The sequence below is a fragment of the Ixodes scapularis genome, unplaced genomic scaffold (genome assembly GCF_016920785.2).
Source record: "Ixodes scapularis isolate PalLabHiFi unplaced genomic scaffold, ASM1692078v2 PGA_scaffold10__122_contigs__length_95168666, whole genome shotgun sequence".
NCBI classification, from domain to species: Eukaryota; Metazoa; Arthropoda; class Arachnida; order Ixodida; family Ixodidae; genus Ixodes; species Ixodes scapularis.
The window spans coordinates 71,680,394-71,693,414 of record NW_024609836.1 but is presented as its reverse complement, the minus strand read 5'-3'; the positions used below and the strand labels follow the sequence as shown (position 1 = coordinate 71,693,414).

At 48.0% G+C, this 13,021-nt stretch overlaps 1 protein-coding gene across 1 annotated transcript in view; it reads right to left on the bottom strand.

Annotated features, from left to right (window-relative positions):
• The window catches only part of LOC8031762 (ubiquitin carboxyl-terminal hydrolase 34), a 101,134-nt gene that overhangs the window by 73,142 nt on the left and 14,971 nt on the right, over positions 1-13,021 (bottom strand). The window contains exons 12-18 of the mRNA XM_042288594.1: positions 10,469-10,569; positions 7,602-7,784; positions 6,604-6,764; positions 3,943-4,047; positions 1,588-1,813; positions 647-774; positions 487-576 (exon numbers count right to left, since the gene is read on the bottom strand). Of these exons, the coding sequence (XP_042144528.1) occupies positions 487-576; positions 647-774; positions 1,588-1,813; positions 3,943-4,047; positions 6,604-6,764; positions 7,602-7,784; positions 10,469-10,569 (994 nt within the window). The remainder of the gene's footprint in view (positions 1-486; positions 577-646; positions 775-1,587; positions 1,814-3,942; positions 4,048-6,603; positions 6,765-7,601; positions 7,785-10,468; positions 10,570-13,021) is intronic.

Below are 13,021 nucleotides of genomic sequence, written 5' to 3'. Positions count from 1 at the left end.
CGACTACTGCTCTGTATTTTTCTCAAGAGTATGTGCAGTGGGCTTCAAGCACTACAAATTCCCAAACGCTTTTGTTTCTTTTTCGTTCCAGAGCGCGTGAAAGCGCATCTCCCTAGCTCTTGGCATTGACGGTGCTACGACGGCAGTTTGTTCTCGGCTATTGTTGTTTTTCCAAAAAGCCCGTGCAGTGGGCATCGGGTACTACAAAAACCCAAAGCATAGAGTGGGTTAATGGTGTGGCATTGCTCAGTGGCAACATCTCCGCTTCGCACGCAGCGGACCCGGGTCCGATTCCAAACAGGCAGCTGCATGCAGTCAATCTTTTTTTAAAGAATTTTTCAACATCGACGACAGACGTCCTACATCGACAACTACAACATCAACTATATCAACAACGGCCATCATTTCCAGTGGTAGGAAGAGTCCTTAACAGTTGTCGCTGTAAAAGAGCCAGTAGCAGTGCTTGAACCCCTCCCAGAAGCTCACATGGTCACGCAGTAGGTGTCTGCCCCCTCCCTGGGCTGCTGGAAGGACGCCAGTAACTTGGGCAGCAGCCGTAACGACACCACGACCGACCTGCGAGAGGGCGCGACACGCCCCGTCAGCGTCACCCGTACACCCACCGTCGGGCGTCCCGCTTCCTCACCTGCTCTGCGCCAGGTTGCGCAGGCAGCCCTCGATGAACTGGGTGCGGACCGTGCGGTCTACGGACCAGCAGACCAGGCTGCAGAGCACCTTCTCCGCCTCCAGGGCAAGTTCCTCCCCAAGCTCCTCCTGCAAGCGGTGCACCGAAAGACGTCCCTTCTACCTAACAGTCTCAAATTTTCGGACCGAACCGTGGCTGGTCTGTCTCAAGATGTAGCAAGTACATTGAGACCAACTTATAACTAGCGTATTGTAATGCTCGCAGAATCCAATGTCACGTTTCAGTCTAGGGGACCAGGGGTTCCCCAGAGTACCTTAAAGGGTTCTTCCAACTCTCAAGCTTCATCTGTAAATCCTGTTCCCAAGTGGCTTATGAATTGATTCCTCTCGAAGTAATTCTGCTGATGCATAGATACATTCTAGACTCTCTCTAGAATGAGTGTCACCGTTTACAGGCATGCGAGCTTCCGAACTACTTTAATGCAATGATGCCAAGCATGCGATTGGTTCCTTACCCATCATCTGAAAGAGATGAACATGCTCCTTAGGAGAAAAAGGTCAGAAAACTACTGGCGTTTCCCCTTGCAATGTACTGCAACAGACGCTACAGGCCATGTTAGCCGATCCATAACTTGAAGCAGATCCCGTAACTTCCAGCTTCGCACCTCGCTCAACCTGAAAGCCCAATCAATGGTTCCAGTTTCTCGTAGCATTTATCACAGTACACCATAAGGTGAAACAGAGGATAGTATTCAAGTACAGTCACGTCTCTTTAACGCTGACACCTTCGTTGACCCTAAAAATCGACCCTAATGTAAGCCGTTCGTACTAACAACACAAAAATGCATGCAAAAGGCATCCATTCTAACAAGGTCCAAGTTAACCAGACACAACTGACTCGGCAGGTTTGCGTGCGGGGCTCCGAAAAGAGGAGACGCTCACAATCTTGCCGTCCTGCAGCAGGTCCCAGAGCAGGGTCTTGCCCGGCTGGCAGACCTGTCCCACGTCCAGGGCCGTGGGCGGGGGTTCCCTGGGACCCGTCCGGGGCCAGCACGGGGCCTCCTCCTCTCCATCAAAGTCCGCCAGGTTCTTGTCCGACTGGTTGCTGGCAGCCAGCGAGTGGCAGCTGCTCGCCCCGTCGGGGCTCGGCACATTCAGCGCGGGAGGTCTACAACATTCACAAAACGTCGTTCAAAGAAGATCAGAACAACCAAATTGAAACATAAAAACACTGTCGCGAAAACGAAAGCGACGCCAAAGCAACACTGTCAAAAACAAAAATTTATGGCAAATTTCTAAACAGTTCTGTTGCATACATAAAACATTTTATCATCGGAAACGTTATTGATATTATGAGTGTCCAGACGCCTACGTTAACGGCACTCTTCATCAGATTGTTTAACTCATACCAACATTTGATAGTTGTTCCAAGAGTGAAATGATACTATCACTAATCGGGCTGATAAACCTGGCGATCTTCCAGAGCCTTCCACACTCTCGAGCTCCTCTTCCTCAGTGTGCACAAGTGCTTGAGCTCCTCCTCGCCTACTTCTCTGGTCTCATGACCACCCCGTTAACCAATCGGCGTCGAGCACCTCACTCCTCCTCTCCCACTCTTCAACCAATCAGTGTCAAGTTTCGCGGGCACGCTTTTATCCAGGCTTCACCGTTAATCTGTGCTTCACAAAATGCCGAACACCTAGTAAAAAAAAATATATCTTGTAAATAAGGCAAAACACAGAAACAACAAAACAACATCAAAACAAAAATGTCCAAATGTCAAAACAGCAGCAGCATCAAAACAAAAATGTGAGAACAACGTCAGACAGGGATGGCAATCACTTAATTCGCAAACATCGCGGCGGCGTTGTCGTTTCTGCACCGTCTCCCAAGCACGACTGTGAGGCTTTCGCACAATTTTTGCTTCTTGTCTCGATTCCAATCCCGTGCCCAATCTGTACTCCATCGACGACGAGTCTCCTCGACAACCCATAACCGAAATTTGAGTCTTTCGAACCCGCTGTGAACTCTCTGAGGTTTAACCACACGGTGCGCATGTGCGTCCGCTCGAACGGTCATGCGCACACGCCAGCACGACGGAGAGCCGATTTGACACTACCTTGGAGACGAGGCCGGTGCATGACGTCGTAATTAATGGACTTCCAACCTGCCCAAGTGGCAAACACGCCGCAGCGCGACGAGACAACATCCGTCTTAGCATCGCTGCTTGCTAGCGTCACGCCCGATGCGAGACGCTGCGAGATGCGCCGGCAGTGGTGTCAACGCAAGCCGGCTGCGCGTGCACGCTCGACGCTCTTGACGCATTGAAGCACCGTCGAAGATAGAACGAACCGGGATATGTGCCGTCCTTAGTTCGCCGTAACCTGTCCCGTCGTTAATCTGATTGGTAGGGCACCTGACCATAGAGGAAACGAATCAAACGACTGCCATCGTTCATAAATTGGTAGTTCCAATGCAGCTCAACTGACGAAAAGTTTTGTTTTATAAACTAGGCGGCAGCTGGAAGGTCTAATGACGTAGGTGGTGATGTCTTTGGTGAGTTTTCGCAAAGGATGACCGTGCGATTCCCCGGCAAGGGTCTCACCGACAGCCGTCGCTATCAAATGGGTACAAACTGTGGCGAACCAAGTCTATCGCATTGAATCTTCCGATAACTAAACCAACACCCACAAATATTTCATACTGTTAGAAAAGCAAGTTCCATAAACCTTTTCGAGAAAAGATAAAAGATCACATTTTTAATATGAATGTGGATGCTTCGTAGAGGTGTATAGCTTTCTTTTTTCTCTCTTTAAAGCGCTTTGTATCTGTTGTGCAGTGCTGAAACCTACAAGAGGTACAGAACCTTTGTCAGGTATTTTCATAACCCTTTTGCCCCTGCCACCCCACATAATGGCTAAAAAATATAAATATAGGCCATTTATCACAATTGACCGTAACTGTAGGACAGCACATTTGATATCTGACAATGCACTGTAACGCTAATCTCACTGTAATGTTGATCGCACTGTAATGCTGACTGCATTGTAATGTCGCTCATGTTGTAATGTTGATTGCATTGTAATGCTGATTGCACTGTAACATATCACAGTGCATTGCGCAGAAACGCTGGTGCCAACTATAGTTAGTTGAAAGTTACGAATGTAGTGTAAAGTTAAGAAAGCAGAATGTAGAAAATGTAGTGCACAACATTTTCATCGAAGATAGAAAACTAGTGCCGGAGGCAGAGCTTTCACCGGATTATTAAGGTGTCACCGACTGTAGGAAAGCACTCACCGGGGTGGTGGAGGAGTCGTGCCATCTCGGTTGTGCCACGTCCTCGGAAGCTCCACGGGTGTAACTGGGTCGTCTCTCGGGGGCGGAGGTGGCCGAGCGTTGAGTCTGTTCGACAGTAAACAAAGGTTTTTGTGAGTGACTTCTCCAACGGCGGTGATCATGTGCAAGCAGTCACGAGCGGTTGTTAGCCTAGCTCAGCTGCTTTATAAGCACCACAGCTAGGCTAATGAAATTTACGCATTGTTAAAAAAAAGTAAACTGTAAAACATTTTAAGCCTTTCTGGCTATTAATTTGCAAGTTACACGACTTTGTGTGGCGCCGGTTTGTGCAAGCTCCTCAGATCTCCACTCGAGCCAAACTCCATCGAACCCGGGTATCTCTAAATATTGTCTATTTCAAAGAATGAAAACATCCCCTCGAACGCCCCATGTAAATGTATAGGTGCCTCGTGCGTCTGTATCGAACTTCACCGCCCAGTATGTTCGATACATCGAACTGTGCGCCGCACCCTTGGTAGTGAGGTGTTTCCCCTGTCACTGCGTGGTTTGCATGCGCTGAGGATAAGCGACTCTGTTCAGGGGCAGCGAGAGGCACAAAGGGGCAGAGGAGAAAAACGACAGACCGCCTCAACTTGTCGCGCAAGGTAAGCGCGCGAGCGCTTCGTGGATGTCTCACTTGCGGGTGCCATCTTCTGCGAATGCCGCATAAATGCTACATTCTCCGAGCCTGTCAGAGTGTGAAACGCAAAAGATGTATGTTGCAGAAAACGGAACACTTGGAACGCGGCAGCGCCAAGCAGAGCCCTGGCGCCAGCTGGCAGCAAAAGAGAACCAAACGTTCTTGGCAAACTAAGCATCCGTTCTCTTTTCTCTTCCGTTTTTTTGCCGCTCTCGCGTGCTCTTCTCTAGGCAAGCCCAGAGAACGCCCGTTTCGGGGAGCAGAGCGCTGCTGTATGTCTGAAGGCGTGACGTTTTACCCCCGCCGGGAGTAACACGGAGGCACTCGAGGAAGAGGTTCGGTTGCCACCAGTGCCCAATCTGTGAGGAGACGAGCGCTGCATTAGCATACGGCTGGCAGTCGGCCCGTTGACTTCCGTTGCAGGCACCTGACCGGGTACAGTTAGGTGCCAGCTATTTAACAGATTCTGTTAAACGTCTTTGGTGCATAGTCGGGTGTGTTGTAACTTTGTCAGAGGGACATTCTATTTGTTTTCAGCTAGAACTACTTGGAACCATGTCCGACTGTCGGGACATTCGGTGAGCCAACGCTCGAACCCCGAGACATGAGAATCTGCGGACGGGCCGATGGTGTCCATGATGATGATCCCAGCTGTCTCCTACAGAGTGTGCCGACAATGGTCGGGCAATCGTGCTTTGAATACCTTCGTTATTTTGATTTCCACTTTTATATCCGCCACATTTGCTTCCAATGTTTCATCCCCATCCCATTTCCCAACCCCCCCCCCCCCCCCCCCCCCGCTTCCCCGCTGTCCAATTTTGCATTCTTTTTTTTTCCTGCGTCCCACTTTTTTCATTTTCTTTCTTTATTATTGTTTTTGTGTTTTGTCACCCATCCTGTGAGGTCACGGCCACGCCCGCACACGAGCGGTTCCTGCTAACTTCACTTTAACAAGGTTCTACTGTATTGAGCAAATCTGCAATGCTCTATTTTGAAAGTTACCCTTTGTCACTACCTTTGGTACTAGCAGAGACGTGTGAAAATTTCAACTGGAGCTTAAGTTAACATACTTTTGTATATCAAATCATCCATACATCAAAACTAATTTACGAATCTTTTTGAATTCGAGATATTCAAGTTCAACTGTACTAGAACTTAGCTCCCAGATTTCAAAACACTTGTAAGTCAACGTAACTTTTAAAAACCTAATCGCAATTTGAGGTTGTGTCCCCGCTTATTTTGAGCTCAGGAGCACCGGTACCTCGCAGATATCCAGCGGCCTTAGAACCCACCTGCTCCTTGAGGGTTCAGGTAGGCACACCTAGGAGCAGGAATGGTGCCAGGATTTTCATAATGGGGGGGCAGTGGGGAGGCGAACCTTGGGGGGGGGGGGGGGGGGGGGGGGGGTTGGAGTTCCTCTGAGGTGCTGTCACCCACGGGCTTATCGAAGATAGCTTATGCGGTGTGCTCATTGAAAAGGGAAATGCGGCGATGCGATGAGGAAGGGGGGGGGGGGGGCTGGAGGGCGGAGTATCACACCAGGGACCACATCCACCAGTGCTCGAACTCACAACCAGGTTTTGCTTCCTTTTCTGAGACGGTCTGGAATTCGCTATGTTAACTGAGCTTGCCTTCGTTCACGTTTCCGGTATCCGCTGAAGATAAGCACTACAGTGCGGAACACTGAGAGAAAAGCCAGCAGGCGTCACAAAGGGGAGCTGCTCTTTCTAAAGCGCTTGATAGCTTCCTCGCCCGCGGTACGACATCCCGTGGCTGGAAGTTTGTAGAAAACAAAATGAAACACATGACCAGCTGTAAAGGCTGGACACTCGTTACAGTGGGTCTTCAGACCGAGGTCGTAGGCAATCATTTGCATACAAAGCGGCTTCATCTTGGGGTGGCAGAAGACATTTTAGGGGAGGCACCCGCCACCCCTCGCCTCCCCTTGGCACCGTCCCTGCCTAGGAGAAGGACCCTCTCACCCTGGGGGTCTGGCTTTCCCGACAAGCGCCCGTTCCAAGATCTGGGGAGTTCTGGGTGTCCCCACGGGACATCGCTCCTCGTCGCTGCTCAGTTCCTCCTCACTTTCCTCCTCCTCTTCGTCCTCCTCTCCCGCACTCATGCCACTTTCCTCCTCTTCTTCCTCGTCCTCCTAAGTGAGAAATAAATACAAAAACGTTCAGCCTTTCCACTCTCGTGAAGAAGGAAGACCAGCGGAGCTGTACTCAATACACTGAGTGCCTCTTCTTCGTCGTCGTCCGGTTTTTGCACTGTTTCCTCAAAGAATTCCCACTGATGCGCCCAACTATCCATTCTTCTATTATAGCTGGAAAGGTTGCCGCCATCTAAGAGCGACGGCGGAAACCATACTGGTTGTGTGCTTGCCGCCATCGTTTATAGATGGCGGTAGCTGTCCAGGTAGGTTTGTGTCGACATACAAGGACACGATCCTGGGGAACCTAGCCCTTAACAACTCCGTTGTAAAAGATTAAAAATAGGCCCACGAATTGTCTCAAAGACCCACGTATACATCCTATCCAATGCCCTCACTCACCGTAACAAGCTTCGCGGTTGAAAGAATTAGAAAAAACTATGCAAAAGCCTACAATTGCATGCTCGGCTGCAGACAGACTACATGCAATCGATCCCCACCACCGTTCAATTTGTCAAACGTGCAAAGGTTACGTCGTCATGCAGCGTCACAATTTCCCCGCCAAACTAACGTGGCTTAAAACGATGTCACACAACACTAACTCTCCAGTAAATTTAGTAGCAGAAAGCATGTCCCGCTAAATTTGGTGCGCAATGACCCTACACTTTATGCCGTACGCCAAACACAGCCCCGGATCTGCAGCAAAAAAACCTCGCCACAAACGGTTGTTGTCGTAAAAAAAAAAAAGCTGTCGTAGACGACGCCGCTGTCCTGGGCCAATCCGCCGACCGTACGCCCAATTTCGTACACCAGGCTCTTCCGACTCACCCGATGTTCTGCGGGGTGGCGTCCCCCAGCCCAGGGCTGTAGTGCAGCCATGACTACCACCGGGACCGCGGGGTGGCGCGCCGGGGAACTGCTCTGACTGTCGGACGAGGACTCCCCCACCGCCCGAACCGCTCCCGGCACCCCCAGGGTTCCCGACGGTGGAGAGCCCACCGTGCCGGGCACCTGGGAGAAGCACGCAAACGTCGCCAATCACACCGCCGGTTCGACAACGAGAACTGCGACGCGACCGACGACCGAAGGACAAGCGAGCGGACGTCGCATCCGCTCGGGTGTGGGAGCCTTAGTCAAGGGTACTCATTATCAGTATTGCAACAATTCTAGATTATACGTACCATGGAGGATGGTGTGCTAAGTAGGCCGCACTTGTGATTTTCAAGGACGTTTGTAACTGCGGCGAAGCTGAATGTTCGAAAGCCCCGATACAGTAGGTGTGTTCGATTTACGTGCATCTCCTGCAACCGCTGCACTTGCTGCACGCCGCCATATTCAATTTACGAGTGCAGCCTATCTCAAAACACAATCAGAAGTGCGTTGCCCTCCACTTTTCGGCACTGCACTACACTTTTCTGTGCCGGTGCAGGCAGGTGCGGGTAAATCGAATGAGCCCGGTCATGTCTCTTCAATATGAACCCCTAATAATATGAGGAGATGGCAGAGTCGTCTGCTTTCAATTGAGCGCATCGTCTGCTTTCAATTGAGCGCATCGTCTGCTTTCAAATGAGTGCGTCGTCTGCTCGACGCAGGTCTGCTTGCACAGACCTGTGTGGTGAAAACGTATTGAAATAGAGGCGCAGTGAGCGCAACTATCGCCAACTTTGTCGTCTGCGCTGTCGTCCTCAATTGACCATGGCAAGCTTGTTGGTCTCATTTTTCCCAAGAAGGGGAAAATACCTTGATAGTTTACGAGGTAAAATCCATCGCTAAAATATACCTTGATAAAAATTCAAGATCACCACATACAGTCGTCAATTTTTTTGGACAATTTTAGAGCGAGCTCAGGAATTTATGCAACCCTGTACGTCAACCAGCGTAGGAAGTGGCTACTATCTATTGGTCCATCACACTTATCTGCATCTTTTTATTTTGCTTTTCTGTATGCCCTTGTTCAATACACTGATCCAGGGATGGGCAAAATACATGCAAATATGTATCAAAATACAAATACAAAATACTTCGTCAAAAGTGTATTTCATTACAAATCTAATTACATTTCCAAAAAAGCATTTAAGTACAAGATACAAATACAACCAAATGTATTTGGTCTCCTCCAAATGCTTTTCCAAATACATTCCTCAAAATTTGCCTCAGCGACTTCAGGGCACCTGCAACGGGTTTCTGAGTATCTCATTTTAATTTTGCATCGCACACTCGGGAGTTAGTGTGCGAGGCTCTAGTAACGTAATAGAAATATAATCACAAAAAAAAAAATGGAATCAGCATGGACGTAATAGGTGAAAAAAGTACAGAGCTCCAAGCAGGTTTTTTTTGTCGATTACATTTTAGTATAGACCAACAAAGAACCGAGACGACCAAGACGCGCAGCACTAGCTAGAGATTTTTTATTGTTGCAACTCGCACCAGTTACGAAAATCTGACGACCCGCGTATTTAGATTGTTCCGGGCAAAAATATGGATGGAAATCAGGCTGGAAAGCATGACAAGTTGTCACAGGCACTTATTTAGCCAGTCTGCCTGTGAACATCGACTTTGTCACTATTCTTGCCCTGGACTAGCACCGTAATCACAAAGTCACTAAACGCTCGTGCTTGATTGAGAGACACTGCATTCGGTACAGAACATAGTTTCCGCGGGCGCCCCGTGTGCCCGGGCGCCCGCGGTGAGCGAGACGCGAACTGCCGCAGGACTGGTGTATGAAGAGATGAAGAGTTTCTTGGTTTGTTGTTGCCGTTGGCGTTGAGATGAAGAAAGAGCAGCTTTGGACATGTCTGAGGATGAGCAAAATGAGTCGTGACAATAAATTTGAGGGATGTATTTTCGCCCACAAAATTGTATTTAATTACAATTGTATTTGAAATACCCACGTTTTAGTATTTAAATACACACGTCAAATACATTACCCAATTTGTAATTAAATACAAATGCAAAATACACAAAGTATTTGAAATACGTATTTCAAATACTTGTATTTGAAATACTGCCCATCCCTGCACTGATCTTACCGGCCAATTTTATTGTGCCACCGCTGCCACCAGACGTCGTGAAAACCGTAGACTTTTCGCACGCGATACAACTTTGCCGCAGGTCTGTACAAGCAGAGAGCGAGACGGCACGAGCCGTCCCACAAACTGTCGCCTGCGTCCTGTGAACTACGGCCGGCGGTGTTAAATCTACGAGCAGATATAAGAACGGAAAAGTGCCATTCAAAAACGATCCTTCCCTGTCGCCCTCATGCGAGCAGGTTCGGGCAAATGGCGTTCCTAGCGCCGCCGCCATCGGCAGCACTCCCACGGACAACGGAGGAGGACCGCTTTCAAACTTTCTTTTTTGCGCCAATTTTTGCACAAATATTTACATTTACCACAAGAATCACAATGAAATCGTTCTTTACTGCAGGCAATGTGCATCCAATGTTACGCCCGTTCCGTGTCTTCCGTCCACATCAACTGGGCCGAGGCCGTGGCGAGCTCCATCGAGTAGACACACCTCAAAAAGGCGCCAGGCACTCTGCAAAGCTTGTCGATAGACTTTGATCTAGCAATGTCGGTTAGGGCGGCGTCACGCGTGCATAGAACGCTTGGCGAAATCGGTCTATTGTGGAACAACCAAGGGGCCGCATTTTGTGCAAATTGAATGACCGAAAGGACGAGAGGTGCAACAGGGCTCACCGGCGGCACCTGAGTCGGGTAGGCACCCACCACCTCCTCTTCCTCCTCGTCGTCTTCCTCCTCGCTCCCGTCTGGACCCTCGTGGAAATTCTTTTTAGACACTGCAAGAGCAGAAACGTCGAGGCACAAAGCTCGAGATGACCATTCAAAAAGGGTGCCCCTTTGCCGCACTGGCGTGGCAAAGGCGGTGGTAACACAGATTGTGATTTGTTAGTGGGGAGAAACTGCATACTATGTGGAGAGTGGACGGCGTAAGGTGGCCCTGTGTCGTGCAAGGTTAACACACAAGCGCTCCATGAACGTCTTACTTGGGGGTGTCATCTTCCACGGTCACAGTGTAAGACACAGTGGACAGAGCGTACGGAAAACAGATCAATTGGAACGTGGCAGCACCGAGCAAAGCCCCGGCACCAGGTCGCGGCAAAAGAGAACCAAACACTCAAAACTACCTCAACCCGTTGCGGCAAAAAAGGTCTTCTCTTTTTTTCCCTTTTCTTTTCTGTCACTTTCGTTTACATCCTTTCTCTGGAGAAGCCTGGAGCAAGCTAGTTTCTCAGAGCCTATTTGAGTGTGAGATGGAGTAGACGAAGCATGCAGAAAACAGAACAATTGCAACGCAACAGCACCAAGCAGAGTCCTTGTGCCCGAGCTTGCAGCAAAAGAGAACCAAACACTCGCAGCAAACTGAGTGCCTGTTTTCTTTTTTTTTTTCTTTTTTTTTTTGCTGTTCTCTTGTGCTCTTCTCTGGACAAGCCCAGAAAACGCTCGTTTCACGGAGCAGAGCGCTGCAGTATGTCTCTGTTAAAAAGACGGTTCATTGTTTTAACATTGAAAGTGTTATAGGTAAGATTCTGTGTTTTCGGAGTTTGTTCCTCTTCAAAATCGAAGCCATATTATAAATATAAAGCTATCAGTGTTGTGAAAATAACGCTATCAGTGTTGCACGAAAAAAATCAAATTAAATATAATTTAATTTTTAAAAAAGTAGAAAAGATAAAACAAAATAAAATAAAGCTATCAATGTTGTGCAAATAACCGAAATTTCAAATAGTAGTTTCAAATGATACACTATTTAATATTCACTTCGAGGTGAACTTGAATATTTCTATTTTTCTAAGCGCCGATTGCAGCAAGTTAACCCCGTGAGCAAGTTTCTTATCGAGCATGGGCGCGCTGCGGAAAAGCAACACCCCCAGGAGCAAGCTTGGCGGGTGTTGCTTCTCAGCAGTACACCGGTGCTCTGTAAGAAGCACACTCAAAAGGTAACCCGCAGCAATCAATGCGTGGAAAAGTATGAAATACTGCAATTGCTCGCTTGGGAGAAAAGCACGCTTTCAAAGCGAGATGGTGCACACGTACACATGGTGGACTTTAAAAAAATGGAAACCTTGTGAATGTTGGTTGCATTCACAAGGTTTCATTGCAAGAAAATGAAGGGAAAGTTTAAAAATTACGCTTTGGTTGTTATGCAAGGGTACATGTCAGGCAGAAATGCCCTGACGACCTTTGTTATTCGTTCATAATTCTTTTCTTTTTCTTTTTCTTTCTTTTTTTTAAATCTGAGATTAAAGAAAGGATATTTGCATATAGCAACGTCCATAAATCCCCTCGATTAAGTATAGCTTCAATTTTATGTCAACTCCGTCGTTCACTTGCCATCCCAGGGCATCGGACTTTCTTATAAATAAACAAGTGGAAGCTTGCAAACAACTTTCACGAGTTTAGCTGGGTTTTCATCAAAGCATGGTTAAAGAGTAGTTAAAGGCTCGGAGAAACTTTTCGATATTACATTAAGAAATATTTAGCCAAAACCACTGTTCGCATTGAATTTGCTTCAAATTCCAAATCCACTATATTTGTAACCGACTAAATGCGACAGATAACGACTATTTCCCGTGAAGCTCACGTTTTTTTCATTCGAGGATGCTCCAACTCTGGGTTTTTCTTAATTTTCTCAGATTTCAATAAAACCGCCTCAAGGTCACCTTTCCGGGTTTACCGGTATTTATGGTAAACACGGAGCTTTGGTAGTAGAGTTTGCTCCTATAGCTCGAGCTTATAATTTCGAAAGAGTGTCACAAAACACTATCTCACGGTTATCACGATGGCATATTTAAATAAAGAAATTATTATTAATCAATAATGATTATTATTTAATTCACTGTAAGAGAGCAGTAGATGCATCCTACCAAGGGAGCCAAACCCAAGTCCTCTCGTTTTGCAGCAATGCTTTGCTTCTGCGGCAGGTCGACAACACGAAAGAGAGCACTTACAGCTACCGCGTACGAGTAATCAAAGTACCGGGCCAGCTGCACGACCTCATTACGCGATCGCATTGTTTGCGTCGGGTTAACAGGACGCCGTAGACTCCTATTTAAGCGCAGCTGTGGGCTGCGTTTATAAAGAAGTCTATGCGACACACATCCCCGTAACGCTAAAATCCGCATAATGAAAATCTACGCTACGGGACACTGACGGAACCGGCCCAGTGGTATGTTCCGCGCTAAAACTGTCCCTGGTCCGACGAAATAAGCGCCGGCACCAACGGGGCGG